This window comes from Serpula lacrymans (genome assembly GCF_000218685.1).
Source record: "Serpula lacrymans var. lacrymans S7.9 unplaced genomic scaffold SERLAscaffold_6, whole genome shotgun sequence".
Classification (NCBI taxonomy): domain Eukaryota; kingdom Fungi; phylum Basidiomycota; class Agaricomycetes; order Boletales; family Serpulaceae; genus Serpula; species Serpula lacrymans.
Genome location: NW_006763295.1, coordinates 939,499 through 963,415, shown reverse-complemented (window position 1 = coordinate 963,415; position 23,917 = coordinate 939,499). Strand labels below are relative to the sequence as shown.

The 23,917-nt window shown below is 45.4% G+C and overlaps 6 protein-coding genes across 6 annotated transcripts; 3 read left to right on the top strand and 3 right to left on the bottom strand.

The window, feature by feature from the left end:
- Positions 1 to 37: 37 nt before the first annotated feature.
- Positions 38 to 3,673, top strand: SERLADRAFT_448374 (uncharacterized protein; the record flags this gene model as incomplete). Its single annotated transcript, XM_007317458.1, has 15 exons — positions 38 to 297; positions 358 to 440; positions 497 to 1,108; positions 1,181 to 1,245; positions 1,325 to 1,480; positions 1,578 to 1,670; positions 1,734 to 1,796; positions 1,875 to 1,927; positions 1,996 to 2,027; positions 2,085 to 2,414; positions 2,464 to 2,551; positions 2,617 to 2,641; positions 2,708 to 2,956; positions 3,017 to 3,136; positions 3,195 to 3,673. 15 exons carry the CDS (start codon positions 38 to 40, stop codon positions 3,462 to 3,464), a joined length of 2,499 nt encoding a protein of 832 aa, XP_007317520.1.
- Positions 3,674 to 5,057: 1,384 nt separating this feature from the next.
- On the bottom strand, positions 5,058 to 6,257 carry SERLADRAFT_437149 (uncharacterized protein; the record flags this gene model as incomplete). The annotated part of the gene is made up of 5 exons (XM_007317457.1): positions 5,058 to 5,293; positions 5,347 to 5,377; positions 5,445 to 5,891; positions 5,958 to 6,118; positions 6,176 to 6,257. The coding sequence occupies 5 exons, from the start codon at positions 6,255 to 6,257 to the stop codon at positions 5,058 to 5,060; spliced, it is 957 nt and encodes a 318-aa protein (XP_007317519.1).
- A 922-nt stretch (positions 6,258 to 7,179) lies between these two features.
- SERLADRAFT_387248 (uncharacterized protein) lies at positions 7,180 to 8,044 on the bottom strand (the record flags this gene model as incomplete). Its single annotated transcript, XM_007317456.1, is given in 5 exon segments — positions 7,180 to 7,537; positions 7,586 to 7,626; positions 7,686 to 7,791; positions 7,858 to 7,991; positions 8,011 to 8,044. 4 exon segments carry the CDS (start codon positions 7,912 to 7,914, stop codon positions 7,415 to 7,417), a joined length of 327 nt encoding a protein of 108 aa, XP_007317518.1.
- Positions 8,045 to 8,218: 174 nt separating this feature from the next.
- Positions 8,219 to 8,702, top strand: SERLADRAFT_465477 (uncharacterized protein; the record flags this gene model as incomplete). The annotated part of the gene is made up of 1 exon (XM_007317455.1): positions 8,219 to 8,702. The coding sequence occupies one exon, from the start codon at positions 8,316 to 8,318 to the stop codon at positions 8,541 to 8,543; it is 228 nt and encodes a 75-aa protein (XP_007317517.1).
- Positions 8,703 to 17,677: 8,975 nt separating this feature from the next.
- On the bottom strand, positions 17,678 to 18,032 carry SERLADRAFT_387244 (uncharacterized protein; the record flags this gene model as incomplete). Its single annotated transcript, XM_007317454.1, has 1 exon — positions 17,678 to 18,032. The coding sequence occupies one exon, from the start codon at positions 17,903 to 17,905 to the stop codon at positions 17,741 to 17,743; it is 165 nt and encodes a 54-aa protein (XP_007317516.1).
- A 1,965-nt stretch (positions 18,033 to 19,997) lies between these two features.
- On the top strand, positions 19,998 to 20,393 carry SERLADRAFT_387243 (uncharacterized protein; the record flags this gene model as incomplete). Its single annotated transcript, XM_007317453.1, has 1 exon — positions 19,998 to 20,393. The coding sequence occupies one exon, from the start codon at positions 20,045 to 20,047 to the stop codon at positions 20,264 to 20,266; it is 222 nt and encodes a 73-aa protein (XP_007317515.1).
- Between the last annotated feature and the right edge of the window lie 3,524 nt (positions 20,394 to 23,917).

The following is a 23,917-nucleotide window of genomic DNA, read 5'->3' as shown; positions in this document are numbered from 1 at the left end:
CCCTCCTTCACAAGATCCATACGAGGACGCAACAACAATGCTGCCTGCAGGGACTCTGCTACACAAGGGCTTTTATGATCTGCTCTCTATGATACCGACGCCCTCCCCGTCACGTCTGTTTTGGGGTACCGTACGAGCTCAAGCTCCACCTGCGGAGCCAACAGTGGTAGCTGGTCCTCGGTACGAAGACATTCCCGTGAAACCAGGACAAATATTTCCACCGCTCTCCAATACGCCTTTGCCCAAGAAGAATAGACGAATCAGCAAAGATATGGTATCTAAGCCGACAGGATTCATGTATGTCAATTTACTATTCGATTAACTTGGTCTCACATTCTAAACCACTATTCCTTATAGTCATCTAGTCCACGCGTCCGATGCTGACCAGGCAGAAGCATTGCTTACTCGTTGGGGTCCCGACGGCTTGGGAAAGCTTGGAGGTTAGCTCGGTTATTGGCATTCAATATAGTTTTATTCGACTTAAGTTTGTCTTTAGATCCGCGATGGGCTAATCCCATAAAGAATCGGATCCGTCAGGATAATCAAGCTAGAGCGATTAATGAAGTAGTTAACGCACTCAAACCATCTCAAGGCAGTGCTCCAGATGGTCGGCTTCCACCTCTCCGTGTGGTCAATGGTATGAGCACTACTACTTCGTCCACTATCACGACAGCCGCTCGAGAGAATGTTCGTATATCTCCAGTGGATGGTCTCCCTGGACGCCCGGGAAACTCCACAATCCGCTGGGGTGGTGGCCTCATGGCCCATCCTGAGGTCCGTGAACATGATGACCCGGTGACAGAGAGCAAAGATACCCCCGAACCCCTGCCTTCAAGAAAGCCGATCACCCCCTCCTTGGCTACTTTGGAGAAAGCTGTGTCCGCACGGATCTACTTTGAGAACCTGTATTTCCCACTTCTTCGGCAGCCTCCGTCTCGCGAACAAAGGAGAATTGCTATGGAGAAAGATATGATCGAGATGCATCTTAGTGAGGAGCAGAAAGAATATCTACGTGTCCGATGGCGACAGAATGAAACTGAGTATCTGCGCGAACGCCGACGTAAGGTAGATGTCACCGCTTTCATCAAATTGAAGACGATTGGTCACGGTTTGTACAATGCTCTACTATGTTTGTATATCAACGGTTGCTGAGTGACATCTGCTCTTGTTCCTGGCATAGGCGCTTTTGGAGTTGTTTCTCTCGTGAAAGAGCGAAGTACGGGGCAATTATTTGCCATGAAGCAGGTAGACTTCTCTTCATTTCGTCTTCATCCGGTCATATTAATTCCCAACGCGCTCATCTTAACTTTTATTTTTCCTCAAGTTACGGAAGACGGACATGTTACGTAAAGGTCAAGAAGGCCATGTTCGCGCCGAACGCGATATTTTGAAGTCTGCGTCCCTTGTTGCTTCGCCCAGTGGAGCAGAGTGGATTGTAAAGCTCCATTATAGTTTTCAAGATCGTGATAATCTCTATCTGGTCAGTATAGGCTGTGGAATTTCTACTTCATCCTTAAAAGGCCGCAGGAATGCCACTGATTTCATTTTGATTTCATTTACTAAAATAAACCTGACAGGTCCTTGAATACATGGGCGGAGGAGACCTCCTGAATCTTCTCATAGAACGAGATGTTTTTGAAGAGGATTTTGCTCGTTTCTATATTGCTGAGGTTGGCTTCTCCTTCTCTACCTTGCGAACAATTAAAATGGATAATAACATATTCATCGGGTAGATGGTTCTAGCCATCGAATCTTGCCACAAACATGGATTTATTCACCGAGACATCAAGCCTGACGTGAGTTATAAATTCCGACGATTTTGATATTAAGGTCCCACCATATGATAACGATGTTCATCTTTGTTCTTCTGATAGAACTTTCTGTTTGATCCGGAAGGTCACATCAGACTGAGCGATTTTGGTCTCGCGTCAGTTTTAGCCTCTTGTAGGGTAAACGCATTGTTCTCAACATATTCTTCGTTCCTCTTCTGAACAGCACCGATCTCCATTGGGCGCATGACACTTCCTGTAAGTACCCTGAAAATGAGGCTTTGCACGTTCCGTCTTGATCCTGGTGTTGTCCAGATTACGAACAGCAGCGGCGACAACTCCTGCACAAGCATGGAATAGACCTTGAGGATGGTAACGGCATGTCAGACGGAACAAGAACCAGACGCATGGATCGTAAGGATGTCGAGTTGCTTATGGGCGACGGCAACGGCCAAGGCGGTATTTTCACCTGGCGAGAGAAGAATCGTAGGAAGGTGCGTATCCTTTCAATCATTCATTTCCGCCTGCGTTTCACCATTCAGTCTGGGCTTCCAGCTCGCGTATTCGGTGTAAGTGATAGCAACGTTTTGCGGGTTGAGAAATGTACTTACGACTGCATCCGCAGCTGTGGCACAAACTCCTACAGTACGTGGTTCGGAAGGGTGTGCTTTTTTCAGCTTTTGACCCATTCCAGTGTCTCCGGAGGTGATTAGGGGCCATGGCTACTCTTTCTCTTGTGACTGGTGGAGCTTGGGCGTCATCATGTTCGAATGCCTGTACGGGTACGTGTCGGCGCTTCGGATAGCCGATAATGGACACATTGATAAGCTTGTCACTCGCATTACAGGTACCCGCCGTTCGTCAGTAACTCGGTGAGCTACGTTAGCGAGTACTCTTCCATTATTTGAACTAAACTGGCACTTTGTTCTACTTCGCAGCGCCATGTTACTCGACAGAAGATTCTCAATTGGAAACAATCCCTGAAATTTCCTTCTCGCCCTCGTGTGTCACACGAAGGAGTGAATTTGATGCAACAGCTTCTGTGTGAGCCTGAAGACCGTCTTGGCACACAAGCATCGGCATCAGTTTTCAGGCCGGACTCGCTCGCCGTTCATGGCAGGCGTAGTGTTTTTATGGTCCCTGTGGCCACAGCATCTGGGTCTTTGGATGGTGCTGAATTAATCAAAGTAAGTTCCATCCCATCTTTTGGAAGCCAGGGATTTCTAAAGTAGGCTTATCTTCAACAGTCTCATCCATGGTTCCGTGGTGTCGATTGGCAAAATATCCACCGCTATCCTGCACCCTTTCGCCCTGACTTGCACAACCCAGAAGACACCCGGCATTTTGATTCTGACATTCCCCCTGAGGTATGGAAGTTGCTGTTCCATTTTATTTGCAATGCTGACATTTGAAATTATGCTGCAGCCATTGGCCCCTGCTAATGGAGCGCCTGCTGATGCCACTAAAGATCCTCTTCTTCGGGACAAGGTTCACGGCGAGGAAATTCTCAACATGCGGAAAGCTTTAGCTTTTGCGGGCTTCACGCATAAGAGTCCTCGCGCCATCAGCTATGTCCGGGCTGACAAGGCCTTCGATCCACAGCCCGATACCTACGGACAAGAACAGCCTGAGCGAGGTCGATCGAAGTTTCGCAGCATACGCCAGGTTGGCACAGGTCGGGCGATCTCAATGTAGCATGTCTGTGTGCTGGAGCTCGATGATATTATCACCTATATGTGCGGCGTTGGTTTGTTTGTTTGCATAAGTGGCCCGCTTTTACCATCTTAACTCTAGGACTGCCACGATGTACGTTGTTTCAGAAATATTTATTGCCAGTGCGTGTATTGTTGCTGTATGTGTACAAAGATAATTGAATGTAATCCATGTCTTGTGTTGAGGATTCTGAACAGCGCGTGATTGAATGCGTTCTCGTGAGATACTACCAAGTTGTGGCCCATACGCCGTGGGCTGCGATGTTAGCCTAACATCATGCAGGAAAATTCTCAGCACAAGGGATGGCGTGAAAACTCACGGCCACCGAGGGTTGACGAAGCATTACTGCCATGTTCCGACTCAGACCTGTACAGACCACTTAACGCACGACATTTCAGTCCCACCAACCTTATCGCACGTTGGCTTATGGAAGCAGACGACATGTGCCTATGGGCAGGATCAGTACCGTGTGCTTCCCAGGGAGTCGTCCATGGTGCAGCTTTGAGCATACGTCAACCTCCGCGAGCCCTGGTGCAGATGGGCAAGCCGCTTATTAGGATCAAAGGAAAACACGGCGGCTGAATGATGATACTACTCGGATCCATAGGGTAAGCCATCAGCATGCCAATTTTTTTTTGCTCCAGGGCAGCCACGGCGCAAACTTGAAGCTTCCCCAATGGGTTTTGGGGTTTCTTGCCCTCGAGACCATACTTGGCACCGGGGAAGTGACTTGTACCTTATATGGCTTGACTTGGAGTCACTCGCCCCTTCTGCAACTGTTCCAGAAAGGTATTGAGATTGGTAACTATCATTATCACGTTACTCTTCATGCATTGGTTATGACTATCAGTAGTGTCCTCGATCATCGGCAACAAGTGCCAGTGTGTGCTCAACTGAATTTAAAGAATCGGGGGGAATATCACTAGTACTAGCGTGTACAGACTATAGCTAGTCCCTTAACAAAGTTGACTAGTGTAGCGCCATTCAACCCGTTTGTGTACAGTGGAGAGAGATACCGTCTCATTTGACCTGAGTAACCAGTGCGGTCAACCCCATCAGCGGCCGCACATGGAGAAACTGAAAGGCACCCCCATTCTGCGAATTTACGAATATGGGTGCAATAATAAATCACGAAAACGAAACTATATCTATAGATTATATAGCTAATGAGTATGCTATGCGATGATAAGCGAACGCTCGAAGTACACAGTATCATGATACAGAGTGATGAGACAAACTGTGGCCAGAACGAGTGTGGTAGTGTCTAGTTAAAAAGTGCAAGAACATAAATATAAGAGGCGTGACAGTGATCGAAATAAATATTATGGGCAGTCAGTATGCAGAATGATGTTGCTTTAGGAATGAACGAGTTGCTAATACACAATGCCGATGAGGAGATAGGAGGGCAGCAGCCTGTGCTGCCCAATGCAACGTGATGTATGAAAATGAGTTAGCGAGTTCAAGGAGTCCACGAACAAAGCCCTAGAATAATACACGGCGGAAAACGCGCTGAAGGCACACGAGAGTGACGTTGGAGGCATAACCGCGCTCGTTAGACCACATCCGCCGCATGATTCAGACCCTGCGGGGATCAGAGCTAGAAGCTCCTGCTATCCTGCCAGTGTGGGACGAGTGGCGGGTAAGTGATGAAGGCTCTTCCCGATCGCTCGAATGGGATTGCGTGTCGCTAGATTCATCGTGAGACCCTTCTGGCAGCGGTCCAGAGGCATGAGCATGTACACGTGCATGTCGGCGCATGTTACTCAAGACACTGAAACTGCGTCCACAGCCTTCGAAGGTGCACAGGAAAGCTTATGCAAAATATAAGCGTTATTAAAGACAGAGTGTAAATAGGTAGACTCACGTTTTTCACCTGTGTGGCTATTGAGATGTATCTGGACAACGTTGCAAAAGTCGTATTGGTTAGGTGAGCAAGCTAGAAGAAATCACCGAGAGACTGACTTTCAAACTACTGGGTCGACTGAAACCTTTGCCACAATAGTTGCATTCGTATTTCGATGCCGAAGCGAATGCAGTTGGCGAGCCTTGAGCGGAACGATCAATGCCGGACGACGCGGAAGTTACTTGCGAGCTATTGCATTGATGGTATACCTGGCTGATATCCCTATGTGCCATCAATGATTCGGGGACACGTCCTGGGATGACCAAAGAACCACTATGCGAACGAGTAACACCATGTAGTTGAGCATCAGCACTGGTACCAGGTTGAGGATAGTAAGCACCATAGGGAGGCATGTCATGATATGATTCGGTAGAGGATCGAGAGCGGGTATGATGCTGTGACGAATAGGGATGGGGGAAGGGATGTGGCCTTTCATAAGCTGGATCATGGAAAGACGTGGATGGGTGATGCAAAGGTCGTGAAGCAGATGGTTGAGCATAGGTACTCTAAAGCATTGAAATTAGAATCGAGATGACCTTTCGCGATGACAGCGACAAACAAGAATGACATACCTGAGAACCAGGGCCTAGCAAGCCAGGCTGTGGCCCAAAGTGAGAGGATGACCTGGCTCTTGTGGGTGGACTACCGTCTCTCTCGCTGATGTGCATTTGGGAGAAAGAGATACGGGGAGAATGTGAGGTTGAGGAAGGTTGGGGGGTGAGGGACAGTTCATCTGGAAGGAAAAGGTATGAGTACGGTAGACTCAATGCTTAGTTTACGGCTTGTTTACCTCCGAACAAATCGCGAATAGGAGGTAGAGTTGGCCGAGGTTCATTTCGGTGCGCATCGTCTCTTGGATGACGGCCATACATAGTGGTAGACGATATACAAAGAAGAAAGGGAGGAAGTGGATGGAGGAATAGTGAGTTTGTGAAGGCCTTTATTAACGAAGATCATTGCTGGCAGCGAGGGCCAGCCACGACGGTTGCATCATGCTGATAGTGATGATATTTCGACAACCTGCTGCGAGTACTACAACCTTTGAGGGGCACAACCAAATCTCTTCTAAACTACGCACCAAGCAAGCAGCATAAACCACGGCATGGACACGGTTACCAAGACGGTGGTGAGTGAACAGCAACCGAGATGATCGTCGTTGTAGGACCTCAGCTGTGCACACCGTAACCTCTGCGAGTACTGGAGGCCAGTTACATTGTCGGCGCGGCCTCAAAAACAGCTAAACTGGTCCACAGATACCGTAGCAAGTATGCAGTAGCGTTGAAGACACATCTTTGTCTTCAAGACCGTTGTATATGCATGGATGCATGATGCATGATGCATGATGGCAGGACGAAAGACGCCTCACGGAACAGAATGACCATCCAAATAGGCATAACGGATCAATGTTCGATCAACTTTGAAATGGCTCATGATCATAATATGTTATCACAACAAAGCATCCAATACTCGCTTGTGGTTACTCTACACTTAAAAGAGACCTTACAACACATGCTTTGCATGACAGGTGCCATACCCCAGCCGTAGGCTGGCCATAGCAACTAGCTTTTCAACAGACGGCACCGGGATCGTTACTTGCTCGTCCAACACTTCGCCAAAATCATCCGGTGAATGGCACTCACCGCACTCAGCGAGGCTGATTTAAGCTCTGCTACTTTGATGAAAAAATCCAGATTGAGACAATGTAGCTATCTACTTCACCAAGGCTATGTGAAAAGAGTCCACACGAGATGTCATTTGGCACCAAGGTCCACTGAGGTACGTTCCGAGCAAGTGAAATATCCAATATTAATTCCATGCTGTGAATCTGTATGCAATGACTACTCCCCGTTGCTGATCCAACCCTAGCTGCGACGCTGGCAAGAAACACCTGCAGACAGTTGGTCACAACTACATCAAATTCCCATTGTGAATCTAAATCCCAGGCGCCAAAGCTTCGCGATTCCGCAAATAACACTTACAGCCCAAGGTCTTCATCCCAGCACCGTCAGAGAAACTAGTCTTCCGCAGCTTAAACAGAGTTCTGGTTCTGAATTTCCTCGAGAGTTTTGGTTCTCAAGGAGAGTGCATGTAAACCTTGAGCAAGTTCATCGGACAGAGCGGAATATATCATGCGATGACGTTGCATTGTGCTCTACTGGACTGGTTAAGGTATCCAAAGCTACATACACTCGGAACGTACCTTTCCCTTGAATGCTTCTGAGATAACCTCAACAGAAAAATCTATAGCACACGTTAGACTGGACAGCAAAGTGAAGGGCTGATTCTAATAGAAGACATACGGGATTCGCCATTGCCTCCACCTTGAGCTACCATAGGAGCATGATGGCGATGCTGCCACGAATCATTGGTGACTGTGAGCTGGGAAGGCTGGAGTAAACTGGTTAACTGTGACGATGCAGGTATTCGAATGTAAGGCGGTGATGCGTAAGAAATAGACTATGAGGCACTGACCTTTTCTCGTATCGTTTTCTCCACGGGGCCTGGAGATGCCGCGCCATTAGTAGTCATGGAGTAAGAATAAGTTCGCCTGGACAGGATCTGAGGAAAGCGGTTGATACGTAGCATTGACCAACGGAAGCCCGTCTGGTTACGAAGCATTAAATGAAATTTCTGACCTGTAGCTGAGAAATTGTAGGACAGAGGATTGTAGGCGTGGGAGTAGTCCCCTTGGTTAAACGCCGGCCGGCATTTCAAACGTATCCTGGCAGTGTTCGTTCATCACTGTACACGCTTGATTCAAGAGCTAAAGGCTCATTACATGACTTGCTGATCTTACCCGTAGCACACCGCCTTCAGAACAAACTCGTCTTTGTATGAATCACGGTCTTCATTCACCGTAATATCACACATGTTCCATCCACCCCATTTTATGTCATTTCCGTGGTGACACTCTAACGGCTGTCTTTTCCATGCTACCGCCTACTGGAGTTAACAAAGACCGAAATCGTTCGCCTACTTTCCGATTGAGGTACGCACATCATAAATTCTGTCACCCTGTGTTCCAGTTGGACAGCATTGCAGCGCACAAGTGCCTACAGTTATTTGGCAGCTGGTCGGTACCAGTGAGCTTCGCGAACAAATTAATCAATCTCTGCCGGCGGACACAGCAAAATCCTGTGCGGTCTCATCCATTTTGACATCTTAATCGATACGACGAAGGATGATCGAATTCGAACTCTTGTCTCTTCCTTTCAGACCGGGTTTTGATGACGACCCCATCACGGTCAAGACATTCTATATCAGACAGTGGATTCAAGTTGCACAAGGTCCTGTGATATACAATTGCTTATCTCGCTTGCTGTGTCATCTCATTAGATGTTGAGGTGGATATTTCTGACCTATTTCGAACCTTGCAGCTAGGCTGTGTAATGAACAGCTACGTTAGATGCGCTGGCTATGCAAAACTGTGTTTCTCGTAGAGATATACCTATCCTGAGGTTGATCATGAACAATTTGGAAAAATGAATGCTTCCGACCTTTCACATGTTCTTGACCATCACCATCTTCTACTCAAAGGTGAGCTTGTATTGTACGACATCATGCATCATGGCAAACATTCTACAATCTGCTAAATCTGGTAGTGACTGGTTGGAGGGCGAGTTAGCTGAACTCAATGTAGCTGGTGGAATCAGTACATACCTAACTTTTTGTAGAGGGAAGAATCAATACTTATCAAATGATCTATCAATAATCTGGAGCAATAATTCACCTGTAGTGGCCAACCCAGACATAGGACCTTTGGAATTAGTTATCAGAGAGATGGAGATGGGATTTGACCTAGCTTATTGTAAAGTTTTGTAATGGTAGTGAAACAAGAATAATGAGTAATTAGAAATTTGGATAATATTTATTAGATTACAAGAGTTGAAATGTGGTATTAGCATTTATGATACGAACTTTTACTTTTCTTTACTTTACAACTTTTCATTTTCACAGTCATGCGACTCATCACATGATCTAATACTTTACTTTACTTGGGCAACTTCACCATTCCAAGAGAAGTCTTATGTAAGTCACCGGTTGGTCAATTGACCAATTGACCAATCTTTGACCTGTCATCACACAACTGCACTTGCGACATTTTTTCACCAAGTTCAAAAGTTTGCAAACTGGCCGAATTTTCCCAAAGTCCCCATGTCCTTACAAGTAAGTCTGTTCAATTGATATCTTTTTAAAACTAACTGACACAGTCTATTTTATTTTGACGAGAGGCTCCACGGAAAAGAAGAGAAGTAGCTAGGTAGGTAGGTAGTCATAAAAGCATGCATATACATAGGCATCATGAAGGCAATATAGAAACGTAGCAAACACTTCCACAGAACTGAAAAGCATGAAAAAAAATGAGAACTTATGCCAACAGCCATTCAGCTAAGCAATCAACTTGAAGATACTTCTCCCTATTGTGCAACACAATAAATTCTGGCATGGGTGGATTAAGAGTCAAGAAGTTATAAAGACAAAAGAGAGCTGCACCTTCAGGGCCAGCAAAAATGGTTCTATCTTTGTTTTTTGCAAAACACTGGTCCAGCATAATGGAGAGGGCTTGATATTTCATTGCGAGCTCCTCTCCGTTGATTTGAAGTACAACAACTTGTTTGTATACTTTGTGAACCATTGAGAGGAAAAATATGGGGTGGAAATGGGACCCATCCGTGAAAATACCCACTGGTTGCGGCCAGGGAGGCGTCACATCATTGTAGCCTTTCAGTGCTTTGACTGGGACACCATCTGAGCAGCAACTCTTCTTGTGGTTTCCAGAGAAGCCCTCAGAGCCAGGATATTTGATTATACGACAACAACTACATGTTACAATACACAAATTTTGGATCTTTGAATTTCATTCTCCACCTTAACTTTCTTTCGTAGTTTTCACACATTATGCCATGCAGCACTTTCCATTTTGTTCAAACCCCACTTTCTCATGCTGCACTGCTTTTCTTTATTCTTAGCTACAAGTCTCTCACACAGTACATATGTACAAATAGTCTGTAATAGTATAAATACCCCAATAGATCAAGGAGACTCCTCAGCGAGTCCTCCTGTTATTTACCCATAAAAAACTCGGTCCTACTGTTACGCTTGGAATGTGCAAGCCTGGTAACACAGAGTTTCTGGATGTGCAAGGGGTTTCTGATAAGCCCATTTGTGAACAGGTTTGAGACATATTCTGATGATGAGGTTTGGACTGATGAATACCTGTGAGGCAAAAATAAACTATAACAAAAACGAAACCTGTCTCCTTCTGCACTTGCAGGGAGTAAGGGGTTCGATGAGCTTGAGGTCAACAGACACTAGTAAATATAGCGAGCAGAGGACTTTGAGAGGTAAGCTTCAAAGGTTTTCGTTGAGGAGTAAAGCGGGTAAATTCAGTAATAGAAAACTAAGGAGCCATACATGAATAGGTAAGGCTTTATATAGTGAACTGTTTGTTCCTCAGACCGAAAGGAGAATATACGAAAAGTGGTCTGAGGAATCAATCGACCAATAAGAAAAAGAGAGAACAACTATTGTACGACTTTTAACTTGATTAATCAGCAGGTGAGAGACTTGTACTAATAATAGAGGTTTGTCACGCGTGTTCAGGAACCGTATCCTCATAATGAGGTACGATCCTGAATAAGGCGTTATTAGTATAACCAGGCTTTACTGAGGCTTGGAGCTGGTTGGCGAGATGCCTACTACCAGTCCTTACTCCGTGTGCTGGCTGGCTGGGAGTGATACCCAGTCTCTGATCTGTGATATAAAATGGTAGTGATGGTTAAGAAAGCCTGTGAGGGCTATGAGAAGTAAAACGGCAAAGGATACCTCTAGCCCTAGAGCCAGAGGTGTAACGGGTAAAGCGTTCGAGAACCAAGACATAGCGAAGATAAGAAAATAATGAAATGGTCCTTACACATGGCACAGGGTGTGTATAACGACTGAGTTGCACTACTGGAAGAAACCAGGCAACTCAACGTCAATCTCTAGCAAGTAGTTGAACAGGTGTATAAAGACGAAATCAAAAGCTAAGGTATGTACATCGTTGAGTGTCTACTTATATATGTAAGAACTCATGTCAGCCATGAGGCGCTGACTGATAGACATGAGGATGTATCGTGTTTAGCTTGGTAAGATGATTTGTAAGTGATCATGTGACTTAGGGTCATATGATGAGATAAGAAGATAAGATAAGGAAGGCTACATGATAAGATAAGGAGAAATGAGTGTTTCTACGTCAGAGTTGGAGATGAAAGGTGAAGTATTGGGTGTAAGAGAAGAGGATCGTGACATTACCCCCCCTTTAGAACTTTCGTCCCGAAAGGTTGGTTCAAGTTTGCCATTTTCCCAGTTAAATATCCTATGTTTATGGGAAAATTCTGTGAAGTTTTCGAACGGTTGATAATGAAGTAAGAAATTGATTCGGCGTGGAGCGGATGGGAAATGATCATGGAAGTCTTTGACTAGTCCTGGCGAGTTTTTGACATTTCGCTCAGGTTCCCATGTTCGTTCTTCCTTTCCATATCCTTTCCAATGTACCAGATATTCTAACTTGCCACGTTTCAATCGTGAGTCAAGTATCTGTTCTACTTCGTATTCTCTTTGTCCGTCAACTTCAGCGGGGGGTGGAGGTTTTGGTTTCTTTTGACCAGGAAAGGTTGGTTCTTTATAGGGGTGGAGGATTTTTTCGTTGAATACTGGATATACATTTTTCCATTTTCCGGGTAGTTTTAATTTGTAAGCGGCTGGTCCGGTTTTCTTTTCGACTACGAATGGTCCGTGTCGTTTATCATCCAGTTTCTTTGATGGCCGATCAGTTGTGATGTGTTCGGCTTCTACATAAACCTTGTCTCCTGGTTCATATTCAAGACTTTCCTTTTTTGTTTTGTCATATGATCTCTTCATAATCTCGGCTGCCTTTGCCAGAGATTTTTCTGCTTCTTCTCTCGTTTCTTTCATTCTTTCTACAAACTCTTCCGCACTCTCACTCTTTACTCCTTTCCTAATTCCTTCTACTATTTTTGGGTGCTGCCCATTGTTTAAATAAAAAGGACTGAAGCCGGTAGCTGAATGTTCTTTATTGTTATAGGAGAATTCTGCTAATGGTAACCAGTCTGCCCAATCGTCTTGTTTATGGTTAACAAAGATTCGGAGATATTGTTCTATCTCTTGATTAATCCTCTCTGTTTGTCCATCGGTTTGTGGGTGATAAGCAGTTGATGGGTTTCCCTTTATACCTAGCATTGTGTAGAGATCCTTCATAAAATTAGAGACAAATTGGACTCCTCGATCTGAGATGATTTTATCGGGTAATCCATGAAGTTTAAATATATTGTCTCTGAATAGTCTCGCTACTCCTTCTGAGTTCAACTCAGCATGTGTTGGCATAATCCTGATCATTTTTGAAAAGCGATCAACAACTACCATGATAGTGTTGTAACCCTTTGATTCTGGTAATGGTCCTATGAGATCCGTTGATATGATTTGCCAGGGGCGGCTTGGAATCTCATTCGGATGTAACGGTGCGGCCTTTTTTTGATGATCTGTTTTTGTTCTTTGACAGGTTTCGCATCCGGTTACGTATTCTTGGACGTCTTTGTCCATATATGGCCACCAGTACCATCGGGTAATCAATTCCTTTGTTTTATACCGGCCTGGATGGCCAGCTATTGGGGAATCGTGATTGTCTCTTATGATCGTTTCTCTGAGTTTTCGGTCTTTTGGGACATACATGCGACCTTTGAAGTAGATGAGTCCTTCATCGGTCCACCAGCCGTCTTGGCGGTTGTCTATTTTGTCCTTGACCTTTTGAACGAGTTCGTCAACATTTTTCATCCTTTTATGAATCCATCTTGTGATCTCTATATTTTTGGCATCGTCAATTGCTATCTGTTGCCTTTTTTCGTGTGATAGAGTCATATTAATGGAGAATAGTTCTGGTTTCAATAAGGTAACATTTTCATTATCATTCTTTCCCTCGTCGTGGTCTGATCGTCTGGATAATAGATCGGCTTTGATGTGAGTAGCGCCTGGCTTGTGATGTAATGTGAAATGATAATTGGCTAGTTCGCTAACCCATCTTGCCTGTCGTCTATTGAGCTTCTGAGGTTGTTTAAAGTATGTTAGGTTCTGATGATCAGTCCAGATCTTGAACTCTTTCGCGGCGTCCATTAGATAATGGCGTTCTTCCTCTAAAGCCGTCATAATGGCCAATAGTTCTTTATTATATATCTCGTAGTTTCTTTCAGTTGGATTGAGAGATTTAGATAGATAAGCTATTGGTTTCCAGACTTCATTCTGTTCTTGAGAGAGTACTGCTCCTAGAGCATAGTCGCTACTATCCGCTTCTACTCGGTATTGACCGTCATTGGTCGGGAGTGCTAATACGGGGGTTGTGCTTATCCTTCTTTTTATCTCTTCGAAGGCTTCTTTTTGTTCTTTTCCCCATATAAACTCTTCTTTACCGGTCAGTTTAGTAAGCGGTTTCGCTATTGATCCGAATCCTTCGATAAACCTTCTATAGAAGTTAACGAATCCTAAAAAGGCTTGCACATGTTTCTTTGTTTTGCATTCCGGCCAGTCTAGGATTCCCTTCACCTTAATCGGGTCCATGCGGATTTTATTTTCCGAGATGATTAATCCCAGATATTCTGTTTCTGTTTCTTCGAAATCGCATTTTTCCGGTTTTAGGTATAGATGGTGTTTTCGTAAGATCTGAAGTACACGTCGCGTCATTGCTCGGTGTTCCTCTATCGTCTTTGTGAAGATCATAATATCGTCCAGATAGATCACTACTTTTCCTTCATCAATTAGGTCTTTGAATATAGAATTCATCATAGTTTGGAATGTAGCTGGTGAATTCGTCAATCCAAAGAACATTACTAACGGTTCGAACAAGCCGCAATTGGTTCTAAATGCAGCCTTGTGTTCGTCTCCTTCCTTGATCTGAATGTTATTATATCCCCATCTTATGTCAAGTTTTGTGAAATACTTGGCGCCTCTGAGCTTGTCTACAAGTTCATTAATCAGAGGTAATGGATATCGGTTTTTGATGGTGATTTCATTTAATTTTCGGTAATCTTGTACAGGTCGGAGTTTGCCGTCTTTCTTTTTGATGAAGAAGAATGGTGAAGCAATCGGAGATTTACTGGGTCTGATGCGCCCTGAGTCTAAGTTCTCTTTTAGGAATGCATCTAACTGTTCTTGTTCTCCTAGTGCTAATGGATAAACCTTACAGTCTATTGTGTGATCGCCTGGTATTAGTTCGATTGCATGGTCCCATTGCCTTCTCTCAGGGAGGGCGTCAAATTCTTTTTTGTCAAAGACATCTTTGAATTCATGAAGGTATTTTGGTACAATGCCTTCGAATCCACCTGTTTTCTGGTCTTTTCCTGCTGCTTCGGCAAGCTGTTGTGCAGTCGTGCCGTGAGCGCGGATGTGATGCATGACGTCAGGAATGGATGTGTCTTCAACGTTTAAGAAATTGAATTGGATGATTCTATCCCCCTCTCCAAGATTGACCTCAGGGCAATACGTTTCTAGATCTTCTTCAGGATCAAAGAATCTTACCACCATGTTGCAGTCTGATGGACATCTATTGAAGTCTAATTTTGACATGTTTCAGTCTATCGTGGGATTGTGTTTCTTTAACCATTCATGGCCTAGGAACATCCTGCCAGTTCCAAGATTGGTAACGGCTAGCTGGAGTCTTTCGGCGTGGTCGTTGATCTCCACTAATATCTCTACAAATTCTTTAATACTGCCGTCTCGGTTTAGAGTGCCGTCAGCATTGTAGACTGGAATTGGTCTAGGGATTCTATGCCTTTCATATCTCTGTTCTTCAACAAATTTGTTATCTATGCAACTTCCGGTACAGCCACTGTCTAGTAATGCCTCAATCGTCGTTGATTGATGGGATGCAAGGTTTGTCAGTCTGCAGGTGATGTTCATCTGGTTTCCCTGAGTGCCTCTAATGAATTGCTTAGGCTTCTTCAGTTCTTCCAGTGCTAGTACCGTTTCGTGAATTGGTAAAGCATTCAGTTCTTTTATCAAATCTGCATTGACTTCCAATCCTCTTTTCCTGTGGGTCCAACTACTGAGAATACCAATAGATCTTTCTTCTTTTTGGTCTCGTAGTCTTTCCGCTATCCAGGCAGCTGTCCATGGTGTTTTTTGATTCTTTTTATCTAGGTTTTTATTAGAGGTGTTCCTGACCTCTTTGGAGCTGGTCGAAACATCAGTTTCGGTTACGCTACCCAATTGAGTCGTAACATTCTGTGCTTCAGTTGTCTCCTTCGTAGTAGCTGCGCTTTTCGTGGTCCTTTCCCCTTTAGGTACCTCGTGCGCCGCATCCTGTGCTGCGCTTTTCTCTTTTGAGTGCGCCGCATCTTTTTTGGGAATCTTTTCAACCCGTTTCCCTTTCAGGTTCTCCTCTTTCATAGATTGTTCCTTTCGTTTCAGATCTTGTGCATCTTTAAATAAAGCAATATCATTTTCATCGTTACTGGTACATGTGGCATCAAGATTTTCAACGGGTAGGGAAGCATATCTATTTACAAAGTTCTTTGGCACAGTCTGGCGAGGAGTCGCAGCTGGCCTTCTCAAAAACCCTGGAGCAAGTTAGCTCGTTCTTCTTCCGGCATTGCTTCTAACATTGCTCGGAGATCGAATTTCGGTTTTTGCGGTGTTTGTCCGTTCAGATGGTCTCTGGCCCTATGGCCCTTCTCTCCGCACTTGAAGCAGCGTCCTTCGGTTCGGAACTTCTGCTTGTCTACTTCCATCTCTTTTCCGGCTCCGGTATATAGTGTACCCGTGCCGTCTTTCTTCGCTTCCACCGTCTCGGTCTTCCTCTCCGAAGCACCCTTTTCTTGGTATCTTCCATTGGGTCCCCGGTTCCCTGTACCGGAGCTGCCGTTGGTTGATCCTTTCAACATCCGCTCATTCTCTACTTGGTCTCGCCACAATTGGTCGTTTGTGACGATCCTCGTTTTCCACTCTGTATACGTCGTGGGAACGTTTCCACTATAAATGATCTGTTTTATGAGTGGACCATTTATGTTATTCCTGATTAGTGTGATCAGGAATTGTTCGTTCCGTTTGACGTCGTAGCCGGCCCGTCTTCTCAACTCTTCGAATTTTACAAAGAACTCTTGGGCCGTTAGAGTTCCTTGTTTTTTGTATATGATTTCATATCTTGCTCTCTCTTCCTCGTGTGTGTTGTGAGGAATCGATTTTTCTTATCGCATTCCCGTCATGTCGTGGTTAGCAGATTCGATCCCCGTCACTCCTCTTGCCCTTGGACTAGAGATTACAGCCGGTGTCTTATTACTTTTATCATTTTTCTTCTTATTCTCTCTTCACACTCACGTTCTATCGTATCTACAACGAAGCAGACTCGTTGTCGACCCTCAAGAAGATATCCCGATGACATAGCCACGATCCAGTGCTATGTCTGGGAATACTTCGGAGGAATATTGATAAGCAAAGAAGGTAGTGAATCAGCGCCTTCTCATGGGCTTACTGATACAGCCAATCGCATATCCCTTACCAATATGTTTTCTCATACGATTAGTAAACACGATAGATCGGACCACTTCCCCCTTTTTTTCTTATTGGTTAGTTAGCTGGTCAGACCACTTTCTCAGTAGTTCCCTTTCTCGGTCTGACCATCGCCGTTCACTATATAGAGGAGTATATACTCGATGTATTGTTCTCTAGTTCAATATTAGTTTGGATTTGCGCTCTTACCGATACTCTTCATTCTCATACTCTGATTCACCGCCTTCAAGGAAGGACTTGACCAGACATTGAGCTTTGTTATATAGCTTCGTATTTGTTGCCTGACAAAATATTGAACTCACCTACCTCGAATCCTTTTCCAGAGCCCCTCTTTGGAAAACCGTTTCCTTACACCCTGAAAAAGACTGTCGTTGCCACTGCACCGGTCTAAACCTTCATCATCACCTTCTCCACCTCTCTACCATCCCTATCGTTCTCCTCACTATCGTCATCGACCTCTCACTATCCACCCCACTACACCTATTGTCGTTCAGTCTTCTCAAACTGGACGCCTTCTCTACCATCACCGCTCTCGTCCAATTCTTTGCGTTCTTTGCCATCATCAGATACCTACAAACCGGACTCGTCAGTGACGTCGTCTACCTCCATCGTGTCTACCTCCCAACAGCTCTCAGAAGAGTGGGTATCAGAAGCGGACCGCAGACACCAGAGAGATTTCCTCGCAGCTCTCAACAAACCGCTCCCGGTCCTCCCCGCCCCTACCGAAGCCAGTACTCCAGACGTGGAAGGAACGGTCGAACAGATCACTGAGTTGTATCAAGACTCCTCTGCTTCGTCTTCACCAATTGATCCGATCGAGGATATCATCCTCGACATAAACGACGCACTCGCTCTCACCCAATCCATCTTTTACCATTCCGCCATCTGTAGGAGAAATTCTCGCAGTCTCGAGGAGATACTCCAACATCTCCGACAGAGCACGGAGAGAACTTTTAATCTTCATATCCCTGCGGCACGAACAAATTCCGTTGATAGATTACTTCGAAAGCCTAGTACGCCCGAGTTACGAGAACACTCAGAGGGTTAAGCTTTTGAAAGGAATAGCCAACGTACAAGAACGAAACCTGCAACTTATTTCGCAGAGCCACATCCCAGATCTCCTCGATCTTTATCGAATCCGCCCTCTCATTTTTCCAGACATACCCAGCCACCTCCTCCCTTACGACTTCGAACACACCTTACTTTGCGGCATTGTATTAAGGAAGAGGCCTAACGAGGAACCTACCTATGATATCCCGTCCTCATTTTTTACATCGGACTACTACGACACCTACTCCGCCTCTCCTGTCAGTTACCAACCCATCCAGTACTTCTGCATCGGCAATCATCTGGACCACCTTTCTATTGTCCAATATCTGACACGACTTCGCCGAACTCTCTACCTCCCTGAAGTCCAAGATCTTGACGCATTCGGGCCGCGGTTTGGTCTTCAACACAGCACTTCTATTATAATCGTCATGCCCTCTACTAAAGATCATATTCGACGAGTTGTTGCTGCATTAGCACGATTTGATCAGCTCATCGCGACTGCTCAGAGGAAATCCCGTGACGGAGAAGACTACACGACCGAAATCGACAACATTCGACACGTTTCAGAATACGTCGACGAATATTACTGGATCCTAGAAATCCTCACTCCATTTGTTGTTAACCAACAATCTGATCACCCCGAACGTTTCATTGTTACAGTACTCCAAAGCGATTTCTGGGCCGTTATCAACCATAGCTCACGAACTCGTATCTATTCGCAGTACTCTTACACCTACCAAGGTCGGAGAGGAGAAGCACCGCTCATCCCGTCGGTTGAACAACTTTTTGCACCTTGTGCAGAAAGGATAGAACGAGAAACAGGAAGTTCATTAACAGATATACTCGGGGGAGAATCTAGCAGCGAGACCGAGTCGGAAAGTGAAGAGTCTACTCAAAGCGTAGAATACTGGAGACCCCGAGAAGCAGAAGGAGGAGACTTCCCTAGTAACTTTACATTTGACCCAGACTTTGAGTAAATAAAAAAGACTCGTTATCTAAAAAGACTTGTTATCTAGACCCGTTATCTAACCCGTTGAAAATCTGGAGCCCTATCGAGAACCCCGTCCTCTGGTCACTCCCGACACACCTCCCCCACAATCTCTAGGAGCTGCTGCGGAAGCTCTAGAACCCGACGATCTGTATCAGTCAGCAGGACCGGAAAACTTTCCTCCCCCACCTCCTACTCCAGAACCCGAAAACCAACCCGACGATTGGTTCGATCAGGAATCTTTAGACCTTGAACCTGATCTAGCGACAGCAATGGCCGACGAAACAAATCAAGGAAGCAAAGCTGTCCTTGCCACTCCTCCATTCGAATTCATCGGTAAAAAGGAAACATACGTTGACTGGAAGAACGCTTTAGCAAACTACTTTTTCGCCTATCCCAGAAGTTTCCAAACCAACTCCTCCAAAATCCTCTTTGCACTATCCTGAATCTCGTCCAATAAAGCCAATGACGCCTGTCATACATGGAAGGCGAACTTCAACAACAAAACCGCAGTGCTAGGAGACTTATTTGCACTGTGAAATTGGGGAACTATCTCAGAATTCATCAAGGAATTAGATAATGAATTCCTGGACCCCCATCTCAAGTTGAAAGCAGAGATTGCCCTTCACGATTACGAACAACGAGAGATGACGGTAGACGCATATTTCGGAGGACTCGAATCCAAACTTATGGAAGCGGGATTACCACCAGACGCAGATGAAAGTTATCCGTTCATTCACAGTATCCTTCGTCGCAACCTCTCCCAATTCCTTCGTGATCGTATCTCGCAACAGGAAAACCTACCCACCACGTACTTAGAGTGGAAGGCAGCGGCAAGGAAATGGGAACAGCGAAATGAAGAGCTTAATCTGGAAAGGAGGAGAGATAAACCACCTCAACAAAGGCTGCCAACTCAGTACCAACGATATCAACCGCGCTATCAGCAGAACCAAGGCTACCCTCCACCACAGCATCAACAGACAGTACCGCGAACAGAGACGCGAAGACCACGGTATATCCAACCGCGACCGTATTATACTCCATCTCATAAACCACCGCCCCAGAATGCAGTCCATCCAAACACAGCAGGAACGTTTGGAGGATCAGGTGTACCTATGGAGATTGGGAGTTCCAACACGCAGAGACAACATCGGCCCAACCCAAATGTTACTTGTTACAATTGTGGCAAACGAGGCCACATTGCTAGAAATTGCCCACATGGAAAGATGGCAATACGATATATGGAAACGGAGGAAACCAAAGACACTCCCACTACATCGTCATTAAAAGAAATTGAAGCACCCCCGAAGGATTTTCAGAAAGGTCAGGAGTAAGCACGGACTCTCTGACCCGAAATGTTGTATTTAACCCTCGTACATTACCAACGACTGCAATGAAACGAGTTGATCAACATCTACGTGCTGTAACCGAAACCTACGCGAAGCCACATTCACCGGAATGGTTGGCCAGACGAATCAAAGACCAGAAACCAGAAAGAGCAAGAGCTCTGTTACGAAACTGGGCCCATAAAGATCACTACGAGCATATCACCCTGCAGGCGATACAGATGCTGAGGAACCACGACGAAGAGAACATTATAGAACGCATCCATGCTTACACCTCGCCGCACCACCCTACGTCAAAACGAAGCCTCCATATCATTTCTCAAGTCACTACCATAGACGACAGACAGACATTCACCGTCCCAACCCTTATCGACTCTGGTTGCACCAACTCGGTTATCGATCGAAGCCTGGTTGACAAGTATACCCTCAATACTACGCCTCTGCCCGTCCCTCTTGACGCTGCAGGAGCCGATGGTCGATCCCAGAAAGTAACACACTATGTCACTCTTCACATCAATGTGAAAGGGAAAGAACATTTGATAGATGTCATCGTAGCATCTCTACTTTCACCACGCATACTGCTTGGATACGACTGGTTGATACTGACGAATCCAACAATTGATTGGCGGACCAACAAGATTACCTTCCCTGCTGATGATCCGGAGTATCATCCTGAAGAAGGGGATAAAGTTCTAGCCGTCGATCTCGAAACACGAATTATGGAGATAACACAGCTAGAATTGAACGTGTTTGCCACTAAAAGTCAACAAATTGCCGAATCCTCCGAAAAGGCAAAGTCAAAGCTTACTTTCCGAGATGTCGTTCCTCCAATCTACCATGAATTCGAACCCGTCTTCACCAAAGAATCATTTGACAAACTTCCCCCGAAACGTCCTTGGGACCATGCGATTGAGTTAATACCCGAGGCTAATGGTCTTGACTGCAAAACGTACCCTCTTAGCCGAGACGAACAACACCATCTAGACGAATTCCTTAACGAAAATCTAACAAGTGGACGGATTCGAGTATCCAAATCACCTTACGCATCACCATTCTTCTTTATCAAAAAGAAAGATGGCTCACTACGCCCTGTCCAAGATTATCGCAAGCTGAATGAGCTTACCATAAAGAATCGCTACACCCTCCCCCTCATATCCGAACTCATCGATAAACTCAAAGGTGCCAATTACTTCACGAAACTAGACGTACGATGGGGATACAACAACGTCCGAATCCAAGAAGGAGACGAACACAAGGCCGCTTTCAGGACCAATCGCGGCCTGTTCGAACCCCTCGTCATGTTTTTCGGACTTACCAACTCGCCAGCAACCTTCCAGACCATGATGGACCACCTCCTAAGAGAACTGATCACGGAAGGAAAAGTTATTGTATATTTAGACGATATTATGATCTTCACGGAAACACTCGAAGAACATCGTCAAATAGTCACCAAAGTCCTCCGTATCCTGCAACAAAATCAGTTGTATCTTAAACCAGAGAAATGCGAATTTGAGAAACAGGAAGTCGAGTATTTAGGCATGATCATCTCCAAAGACACTATCCGTATGGATCCGTTAAAAGTCGCAGCGGTCGCTGACTGGCCCGCACCAAAGAACAAAAGAGAACTCCAATCATTCTTAGGGTTCTCCAATTTCTATCGACAATTTGTCAAAGACTACGGACGAATTGCGAAACCACTCACTGTGCTCACCGGAAAAGTTGACTGGACCTGGAAAGATGAACAAGAGACGTCCTTTGAAACGTTGAAGAAAACGCTTACTACTGCCCCCACCCTTGCTATACCAAACGACGACGACCCATTCAAACTAGAAACCGATGCCTCTGACTTCGCTGTAGGAGCTGTCCTATCCCAGAAACAAAACGACAAATTCAGACCCATAGCATTCCTCTCGAAAGCCCTTACCGCTGCAGAACGGAACTATGAAATTTACGACAAAGAGATGCTCGCAGTCATGACGGCGTTAGATGAATGGCGACATCACCTTGTAGGATCGAAACACCCCTTCACCATCTTCACAGATCACCAAAACCTCCTCTACTTCCGTCAACCTCAGAAATACAATCGACGCCAAGCTCAATGGTCATCCCAGCTTGCAGATTATAATTTTAAGATGGAACACGTCAAAGGAAATCAGAATACGAAGGCCGACCTGTTAAGCAGACGGATCGATCATCCTAAAGGCACAAACAATAATGAGGATCAGATACTTCTCCCAGACGTACATTTCGAATTACTTGACACCAACGAAGGATACCTACCAGATATACATCAAAGCTTCCAGAAACAAGACGACGTAGTAAAGAAGAACTTGAAAGAGAAGCCGGATACCTGGAAGATGAAGGATAGGATCGTCTGGATCAAGAGAGAGTCCACGACGGGTTCCTACCCGATCCCTTTAGCTGACCGAGTATACGTTCCCAGAAATCACGAACTAAGGGCGCGAATATTGAAAGATCATCACGACGAAGCCCTAGCCGGGCACCCAGGAGAAAGAACGATGTTTGAACGAGTAAACCGAGAGCTCTGGTGGCCAAGTCTTCGTACAGATATCAGACGGTATGTACGAGGATGCGAGAGTTGTCAACGCACCAAGGCACATCGGACAAAGACTAACGCCCCTCTACACCCGAACCCGATACCAGATCGGCCTTGGCAGATTATCACCACCGATCTCATAGGCGCATTACCGGAATCCAAGGGCTACACCGCCGTTCAGGTCTTTGTTGACCGATTTAGTAAAATGGCCCATTTCGTCCCCACCTTCGTCACTCTCGACTCGGCCGGTTATGCACGTCAACTCCGAGATAATGTAATACGACTCCATGGAATTCCTGAAAAGATCGTCTCCGATCGAGGTCCTCAGTTCATGTCTCGATTCACGAAAGATTTCTACGACCTAATGGGGATAACACCAGGCCTCTCTACAGGCTATCACCCTCAAACAGACGGACAATCCGAACGGATCAACCAGGATCTAGAGCATTACCTCCGCGTTTTTATAAATCATCGACAAGATGACTGGGCAGACTGGCTCTCGATTGCTGAGTTTACATACAACAACCACCTCCATACCGCAACGAACCAAACACCCTTCTTTTTGAACTATGGGTTACACCCAAGAACAAATATCACCACCACGTTGTCCCCTCGTTCCGCTTCTGCAGCAGAATTTAGCGAACAGATGAAAAAACTCCACGATATCACGAAATCCTCCCTTCTTGTAGCAAACGAGAATCTGAAGAAGTATTACGACCGTAAGAAATCCCCCTCCCGGAAGTACCAAGCTGGCGACAAAGTCTGGTTAGAAGGGCATAACATCACAACGGATAGACCAATGAAGAAATTAGACGATAAACGCTTCGGACCTTTCAAAATCACCCAAAAGGTCGGACCCTCCGCATATCAGCTCGACATCCCTAAAAGTTGGAAGTCCATTCACCCTGTATTCAACGAAGCCATCCTCTCACCATACCACGCTCCTGAATTCCTCAATCAACCAATTTCCTCGCGACCACCACCCGAGATTGTGGAAGGAACAGACGAATACGAAGTAGAGAGTATAATCGCTTC